The sequence below is a fragment of the Sinocyclocheilus grahami genome, unplaced genomic scaffold (assembly GCF_001515645.1).
Source record: "Sinocyclocheilus grahami isolate Dianchi unplaced genomic scaffold, SAMN03320097.WGS_v1.1 scaffold16.1, whole genome shotgun sequence".
NCBI lineage: Eukaryota > Metazoa > Chordata > Actinopteri > Cypriniformes > Cyprinidae > Sinocyclocheilus > Sinocyclocheilus grahami.
In genome coordinates, this window is record NW_015505195.1 from 4,739,800 (window position 1) to 4,748,977 (window position 9,178).

Sequence of the window (9,178 nt, forward strand, 5' to 3'; positions counted from 1 at the left end):
TTACTTTCCAAATTTAGAAATAATTTTCCTTCACCATCTACTTGCTTTTCTGAAATGAGACAGTCTCGATGACGTATGCAGCCTTCGAATGCGACCTCCGGAAGAAGAGAAGCAGTCGCGGGCGCGGCAGATTTGAACGTATACAACAAGATTTACAGTGAGAAATGGCAAGGGATACATCAGGTAAATATTTCCAGACTTCCACTAGAAATCCCTTACAGCAAAGACGTAACCATGTCTTGGACATTCGCCTCATAAATTATTGAACATAAATCCAACTTTGTTTGATAAAGTACAAATAAATAAAACGGTGAAGGAAATTATTGGGCTAATTCTAGTGAATTAATAATTTCGCGCGTTTTGGGAAGAAATCGCGTCGATGTAAAAAAGTTTTCAGTGGAAAGCATGAAAGTGATGACATGGTCGCGGGTACAGAGATGAAACATTGTTTTAGAGCCCAACTGCTGATGCTGAGGACATGTTCAGTAAACAGTTTGTAGGTTCTGGCACAGTTTCTCGCTATTTTTTAAAAGCCATCTAACATGAATTTCTTTTTCAGCTTCATAAGAAAAAAAGAATGCAGTGTGATCTCCTCTGGACCAGTGATGATTCTTTAAGTTCCTTGACATGTACATATGTACCTTCATTCATCTGTCAACATTACTACCTCTCCTTCTCACCATGAACATTGTGCTTTGTATGGCAGCATGTAATAATGCAGAATATGAAATTAATGGAGAGTGTTGCCCAATGTGTGATCCAGGTATGTGCCATCCTTCACTCATTACTACAACATATGAGGTCAGATTTAAAGTCATATGAGTTTTTTTTTGTCATTTGTCACGTGGTACCAGGCTTTGAACAGTCTCATCATTATTACTGATGAGCCTAATAACTAATATGCTCATAAAACAGTCTTTTAAGTTGTTAATAGTTTAAGCTGTTAATCGTGTAAATCGTCTGTTTGATTATGTCTTTAATTGATTGTCTTTAAAGGGGGCATAACACACACAGTTTCACCCAATCGCATGTTAATCTTGAGTACCTATAGAGTAGTTCTGCATCCTTCATATCTCCAAAAAGTCTTTAGTTTTATCATATTCATAAAAGAAAGATACAGCTTTACGATTCTCTCCGGAAAAAGCCGAGCTCCTGGAGGGGTGCAGTGGGCGGAGCTAAAGAGTGACGAGCACTTGGGCGCCGAATGCCAACAAAACAGACATTTGATGCCGTTTCACTTACCGTCTGCAGTTCTGAATCATGACCGGGATCTTTTATAGCTGGGACCGCTCCATCTTTCAGTATCAAACGATGTGCAAATCCAGCGTCGAACTGGGCCTTGTTTATAAAACGTTCGTCAAACAAACACACTTGTGAAACTCTGTTGCTGCCCTGGAAAAAAAACTATCCACTATTTGCATAACGCTGAGTTCTTTAGGAAGCTGAACAAAGATAACTTTCCCTTACAACCAAAAACACACTTCTTTGGATTGGAGACATTCTTCCTGAGCAAGTCCCGTGCAGCGCTTGAAACAGCATTGTACCCTTTAATTGATTTTTCCATACATTTCTGCCATATGTACATTAACTGACAGTCACCACTGATAAGCTACCACTAAATACTGTAGAAACATGAAAGTGATGACATGGTTGCGGGTACAGAGATGAAACATTGTTTTAGAGCCCAACTGCTGATGCTGAGGACATGTTCAGTAAACAGTTTGTAGGTTCTGGCACAGTTTCTCTCTATTTTTTAAAAGCCATCTAACATGAATTTCTTTTTCAGCTTCATAAGAAAAAAAGAATGCAGTGTGATCTCCTCTGGACCAGTGATGATTCTTTAAGTTCCTTGACATGTACATATGTACCTTCATTCATCTGTCAACATTACTACCTCTCCTTCTCACCATGAACATTGTGCTTTGTATGGCAGCATGTAATAATGCAGAATATGAAATTAATGGAGAGTGTTGCCCAATGTGTGATCCAGGTATGTGCCATCCTTCACTCATTACTACAACATATGAGGTCAGATTTAAAGTCATATGAGTTTTTTTTTGTCATTTGTCACGTGGTACCAGGCTTTGAACAGTCTCATCATTATTACTGATGAGCCTAATAACTAATATGCTCATAAAACAGTCTTTTAAGTTGTTAATAGTTTAAGCTGTTAATCGTGTAAATCGTCTGTTTGATTATGTCTTTAATTGATTGTCTTTAAAGGGGGCATAACACACACAGTTTCACCCAATCGCATGTTAATCTTGAGTACCTATAGAGTAGTTCTGCATCCTTCATATCTCCAAAAAGTCTTTAGTTTTATCATATTCATAAAAGAAAGATACAGCTTTACGATTCTCTCCGGAAAAAGCCGAGCTCCTGGAGGGGTGCAGTGGGCGGAGCTAAAGAGTGACGAGCACTTGGGCGCCGAATGCCAACAAAACAGACATTTGATGCCGTTTCACTTACCGTCTGCAGTTCTGAATCATGACCGGGATCTTTTATAGCTGGGACCGCTCCATCTTTCAGTATCAAACGATGTGCAAATCCAGCGTCGAACTGGGCCTTGTTTATAAAACGTTCGTCAAACAAACACACTTGTGAAACTCTGTTGCTGCCCTGGAAAAAAAACTATCCACTATTTGCATAACGCTGAGTTCTTTAGGAAGCTGAACAAAGATAACTTTCCCTTACAACCAAAAACACACTTCTTTGGATTGGAGACATTCTTCCTGAGCAAGTCCCGTGCAGCGCTTGAAACAGCATTGTACCCTTTAATTGATTTTTCCATACATTTCTGCCATATGTACATTAACTGACAGTCACCACTGATAAGCTACCACTAAATACTGTAGAAACTTAATTTGCTGTAAAGTTGCTTTGCAACGATTTGTATCGTGAAAAGCGCTATATAAATAAACTTGAATTGAATTTTAAGTTTGGACTGATGTGAATAAACGTTAGCCACTTAGGTATTTTTGGTGGGCTAGCAGCAGCAGATAGCAGTGTTAGGAAGGTTACTTTGGAAATGTAATGGGTTACAGATTACAAGTTACCCTACTTAAAATGTAATAAGTAGTGTAACTTTTCAATTACTTTATAAAAGTAATGTAACTGATTACATTTGATTACTTTTTTAAATTTATAATTTTTTCAACCGTTTATCATTTTCAAACATGTAAACCAGGCACGGTAAACCTTACAGTAGTACTCAACACTGATTACTGTCACACTTTCAAAATCCTTCATCATTTGAATTAAGATTATATTTCAATTTTAAAGTAGACGTTGGATGGTTGGATGCATTTTACATGGTGTTTGCATATAAATGTATCTTAGCAGTGTGTAGACACAACCACCATACAATGATAAAAAGATAAAAATTTCTTTTTTTTTTTTTATCCCCCCAAATCCTAAACAGTCTCAATTATTAAGCCGTTTTGATTTTCTGAGCAGTATAATGTCATATTGTTCAGGCCCCGCCCACAACTGCTAATGTACTGTCCAATATTAGCATGGTTTCGCCCTCAACCAGTTGTACGAAGTACATCATTTTCTCCACGCTCCAGCAGCTGTAGCGACAATGTCTTGTAAGCAATGCAGGTGTTTTGTAGTTTTGTGATGTAAAAGAACATAAGAATCTTAATTTTCTCCCATCATCAGAGCCACCGAGGACGCAGTGCATTAGTTTTGTTTTTAATGGTAATGCGCCACTGAATACACCTAAATTCGTTTATGTCTGCGCAAATAATTTTACTCCAGACTGCTTTCTGAATGAGGGACACATGAACATTGTGCTTTGTATGGCAGCATGTAATAATGCAGAATATGAAATTAATGGAGAGTGTTGCCCAATGTGTGATCCAGGTATGTGCCATCCTTCACTCATTACTACAACATATGAGGTCAGATTTAAAGTCATATGAGTTTTTTTTTGTCATTTGTCACGTGGTACCAGGCTTTGAACAGTCTCATCATTATTACTGATGAGCCTAATAACTAATATGCTCATAAAACAGTCTTTTAAGTTGTTAATAGTTTAAGCTGTTAATCGTGTAAATCGTCTGTTTGATTATGTCTTTAATTGATTGTCTTTAAAGGGGGCATAACACACACAGTTTCACCCAATCGCATGTTAATCTTGAGTACCTATAGAGTAGTTCTGCATCCTTCATATCTCCAAAAAGTCTTTAGTTTTATCATATTCATAAAAGAAAGATACAGCTTTACGATTCTCTCCGGAAAAAGCCGAGCTCCTGGAGGGGTGCAGTGGGCGGAGCTAAAGAGTGACGAGCACTTGGGCGCCGAATGCCAACAAAACAGACATTTGATGCCGTTTCACTTACCGTCTGCAGTTCTGAATCATGACCGGGATCTTTTATAGCTGGGACCGCTCCATCTTTCAGTATCAAACGATGTGCAAATCCAGCGTCGAACTGGGCCTTGTTTATAAAACGTTCGTCAAACAAACACACTTGTGAAACTCTGTTGCTGCCCTGGAAAAAAAACTATCCACTATTTGCATAACGCTGAGTTCTTTAGAAAGCTGAACAAAGATAACTTTCCCTTACAACCAAAAACACACTTCTTTGGATTGGAGACATTCTTCCTGAGCAAGTCCCGTGCAGCGCTTGAAACAGCATTGTACCCTTTAATTGATTTTTCCATACATTTCTGCCATATGTACATTAACTGACAGTCACCACTGATAAGCTACCACTAAATACTGTAGAAACTTAATTTGCTGTAAAGTTGCTTTGCAACGATTTGTATCGTGAAAAGCGCTATATAAATAAACTTGAATTGAATTTTAAGTTTGGACTGATGTGAATAAACGTTAGCCACTTAGGTATTTTTGGTGGGCTAGCAGCAGCAGATAGCAGTGTTAGGAAGGTTACTTTGGAAATGTAATGGGTTACAGATTACAAGTTACCCTACTTAAAATGTAATAAGTAGTGTAACTTTTCAATTACTTTATAAAAGTAATGTAACTGATTACATTTGATTACTTTTTTAAATTTATAATTTTTTCAACCGTTTATCATTTTCAAACATGTAAACCAGGCACGGTAAACCTTACAGTAGTACTCAACACTGATTACTGTCACACTTTCAAAATCCTTCATCATTTGAATTAAGATTATATTTCAATTTTAAAGTAGACGTTGGATGCAAAATTCACTTTTACATGGTGTTTGCATATAAATGTATCTTAGCAGTGTGTAGACACAACCACCATACAATGATAAAAATCCATTCACTTCTTTTTTTTTTTTTATCCCCCCAAATCCTAAACAGTCTCAATTATTAAGCCGTTTTGATTTTCTGAGCAGTATAATGTCATATTGTTCAGGCCCCGCCCACAACTGCTAATGTACTGTCCAATATTAGCATGGTTTCGCCCTCAACCAGTTGTACGAAGTACATCATTTTCTCCACGCTCCAGCAGCTGTAGCGACAATGTCTTGTAAGCAATGCAGGTGTTTTGTAGTTTTGTGATGTAAAAGAACATAAGAATCTTAATTTTCTCCCATCATCAGAGCCACCGAGGACGCAGTGCATTAGTTTTGTTTTTAATGGTAATGCGCCACTGAATACACCTAAATTCGTTTATGTCTGCGCAAATAATTTTACTCCAGACTGCTTTCTGAATGAGGGACATTTCAAGGCAGGTTTTGTTAAAAAGTTAAAACTCAAGGACAGATCAGTATCCATTGTTCGTGATCCAGCTGCACCTCCAGAAGAAGTCAGTCTGACACTTTATATTTTTTTGCAAATCACCTTTGCTCTTCCACAGAAGAAAGAGGTGGGTGAGCAGAGCTCATTAGCATTTAAAGGGACATGCCCCAAAATGAGTCGCTGTGAACAGAGCAAGGTAAAAAGAGTGTTGTTTTACACGACCACTGAGGAATTTTAACCAAAGTATGTTGCGGACCGTTAATAAAGGCCCTAAAGAATCATACCAACTTGTGGAAGATCAATGTCCCCTTTAAAGCACAGCCACCACAAAATCAGACTTACTTTGAGATAATTCTGAGATTAAATACATATTTAAAATCATAACAAAAAATGTTATTAGCTATGATACTGTTTTTTGGAATCAAATCTTTACATAGCTATGACAGTAAACACTGAAATCTAACAATGCCTTGGAAAAAAGTAAATCTTTAAAAAAATAAAGCATAGCTATACATAAACCCATATAGGAAATAAAAGAGTTATCGAATAAGCTTGTTCTAAACTCCTGAAACATTGGTGTTTCATATTTTAGAGCAGTCACTGCAATTTATGAAAGAAATCAATTAAATCTGTATGTGGGAGTGTGTGTGAAAATAATCCTTGACATTTTTATAAGTAACTAATTTAATTACATGTTTTTTTTTCTCAGTAACTGTAACTGATTACAGTTACTTTTATTTTGTAATTAAATTACGTAATTCCGTTACATGTAACTAGTTACTCCCCAACACTGGCAGATAGTAATAGTAATTATTCTTCGTTGAAGTTGTTGAAATCTATTTCTGTACATTTATATAGTGGTTTTATTTTGCAGTGTCAAGGGGCATTTTATTTTTCATTATATGACCCATTTAAGTCACTTATTTGACAGATGTAGTATTAAGTGGTTCCCAACCATGTTTCAGGATACTTAAAAAAAAATTATATTTCACACAATTGACTTAAATATACAGACATACAATAAATACAGCTTATATAATTACACAAATATATGTATTTATTGTTATTTTCAAAAGATATCTATAATAACGTGTTGGTAATTATTAATATTGTCTAGGAAAAAGAGTTAAGAACCATTGTGATGTGTACACAAGCACAACATGTGATTCATGTCCTGCGATGACCTACACTGATGTCCCTAATGGATTCACAAAATGTCTGGCATGTTTTGTCTGTGATTCAAGTGAGTAACAATTTATTTTGTATCAAGTCACCCCTGGATTTCAAATATATTGTAACACTTTTTTCCCCCAGATGACCTACAATTGACTCATTTGTTTCCTTTCTTGTCAAAGGTAATGGGCTGAGAGAAAAGCGGGCATGTACGTTAATATCAGATACAGTGTGTGAACCTCTGCCAGGTTATTACTGTATAGACTTGCTCTCAAACTGTAAAACGGCCATGAAACATTCAACCTGCTCACCTGGACAATACATCAACCAGACCGGTCAGTCTGTTATCATTCAAACAGCTTTATTATACAGCCACAAAAACTGATAGGCTCAGATGACATCTGAGATCAATAACTCTGCTTATGTTTATATTAAATAAATACATATCTCAGTTTGCATATTGTTCCAAAGCTGTAGATGTGGTTACCACAGATCCTCATGACCGACAGTGTTTGCTTGTGACTGACAGGACCTGACAAAACCACCCAAAAATCTACTTAACCCATTTAATCCCACACCGGTTTAGTGACTGTAGACAATAGTGACTGTAAAAAAGGTTTTCATTTATAAAGCTCTAAAAACCTTACTGACTGATGTTTTAGTGCACTTCTGCAAATATGGAAAAAATAAAGGGTCTCAATGAAATATGTGCAGTTTCACATGATTAGTGCAAATTGTCATATGACCAAAGCAGTTTATTTCCTGTTTGCACCTTGAGAATATGATGGCTGCATCAAAGCTCCAAAACAAAAGGCTAGTAAAGTATGTCAACATAAAGATATGACAAAGATTTTTGGTACACATTATCTTTAAGGTGTCTAGTATTAATACAGGTGCATCTCAATAAATTAGAATGTCGTGGAAAAGTTCATTTATTTCAGTAATTCAACACAAATTGTGAAACTCGTGTATTAAATAAATTCAATGCACACAGACTGAAGTAGTTTAAGTCTTTGGTTCTTTTAATTGTGATGATTTTGGCTCACATTTAACAAAAACCCACCAATTCACTATCTCAACAAATTAGAATACTTCATAAGACCAATAAAAAAAACATTTTTAGTGAATTGTTGGCCTTCTGGAAAGTATGTTAATTTACTGTACATGTACTCAATACTTGGTAGGGGCTCATTTTGCTTTAATTACTGCCTCAATTCGGCGTGGCATGGAGGTGATCAGTTTGTGGCACTGCTGAGGTGGTATGGAAGCCCAGGTTTCTTTGACAGTGGCCTTCAGCTCATCTGCAGTTTTTGGTCTCTTGTTTCTCATTTTCCTCTTGACAATACCCCATAGATTCTCTATGCGGTTCAGGTCTGGTGAGTTTGCTGGCCAGTCAAGCACACCAACACCATGGTCATACCAACTTTTGGTGCTTTTGGCAGTGTGGGCAGGTGCCAAATCCTGCTGGAAAATGAAATCAACTTTTCCACGACATTCTAATTTATTGAGATGCACCTGTATATGAATTCACATATATTCAGTTTTGTTGAGTGTCATAGAATGAGTAAACATGTTGGTGGTCACAATAGTACTTATATTACCGGTGGGATAACAGTGAACTTTATATTTACAATCAGTGGCGTAACTTTGCTTTGAAAAGTGGTGGGGACACCGCGCAACTTGTTTTGCTAGTTTTTTATTTAATAACCTAATTTACTTGGGGACTGGGTTTAGAGTTGGACAAACTTAATTTTTGCTTTTCAAAAATAGCCTACATCGATGTACCAGGGGCAGCACCAGAGAATTTTGAAAGCAGGTGCTGAGGGGGTGCTAGATCATTGACAGAGAGAGCTGGACAATTCAGGGCTCCAGACTCGTTCTTCCCACTGGTCGCTCCTTTGCGATTAACTTTCTCAGTTGGTTGCTTTTTTTTTTTGTGCTACAAAATGCTATTAATCAATGCATGCTGATGAACTTTTATCGTAGTTTATAGTTATATGGAAATGAAAGTAGTTAACATTCAACCCGTTCTTTTTCATCAGTAGTATTATTTGTGATTTGAATTTTGTGAACGGGAGTTCCTCTTTTGCTGTGTTATAAGTCCGGCTTCGGATGCTTTCACTTTCGATTTCACGATCTTGTCAGGTTTTACAATAAAATATAATTGTCTGTTTTGCTTACATCTATACACCTTTCACCTTTTAAGACTAAAAAAAAGATGGATTCATTATTTTTAAAATGCACAACAATAAAACAGTAAGATTCAATGACAAACTAGCTTACAAAACGTTATTAACAAAAACGAATAAGATGAGGCATGGCATAG

General features: G+C 36.6%; 1 protein-coding gene across 2 annotated transcripts in view; it reads left to right on the forward strand.

Moving 5' to 3' along the window:
• The first annotated feature begins 86 nt into the window (after positions 1–86).
• LOC107549311 (tumor necrosis factor receptor superfamily member 14-like) overlaps positions 87–9,178 on the forward strand; it is a 13,386-nt gene continuing 4,294 nt past the window's right edge. Inside the window, exons 1-5 of one of the 2 annotated variants that reach the window (XM_016230356.1) lie at positions 87–183; positions 560–681; positions 3,786–3,867; positions 6,797–6,922; positions 7,035–7,187. In XM_016230356.1, coding sequence (XP_016085842.1) covers positions 628–681; positions 3,786–3,867; positions 6,797–6,922; positions 7,035–7,187 — 415 coding nt within the window. In that variant the 5' untranslated portion in view covers positions 87–183; positions 560–627. Of the gene's footprint in view, positions 184–559; positions 764–3,785; positions 3,868–6,796; positions 6,923–7,034; positions 7,188–9,178 lie in introns of both variants that reach the window. The other variant, XM_016230364.1, reaches the window with a different exon arrangement.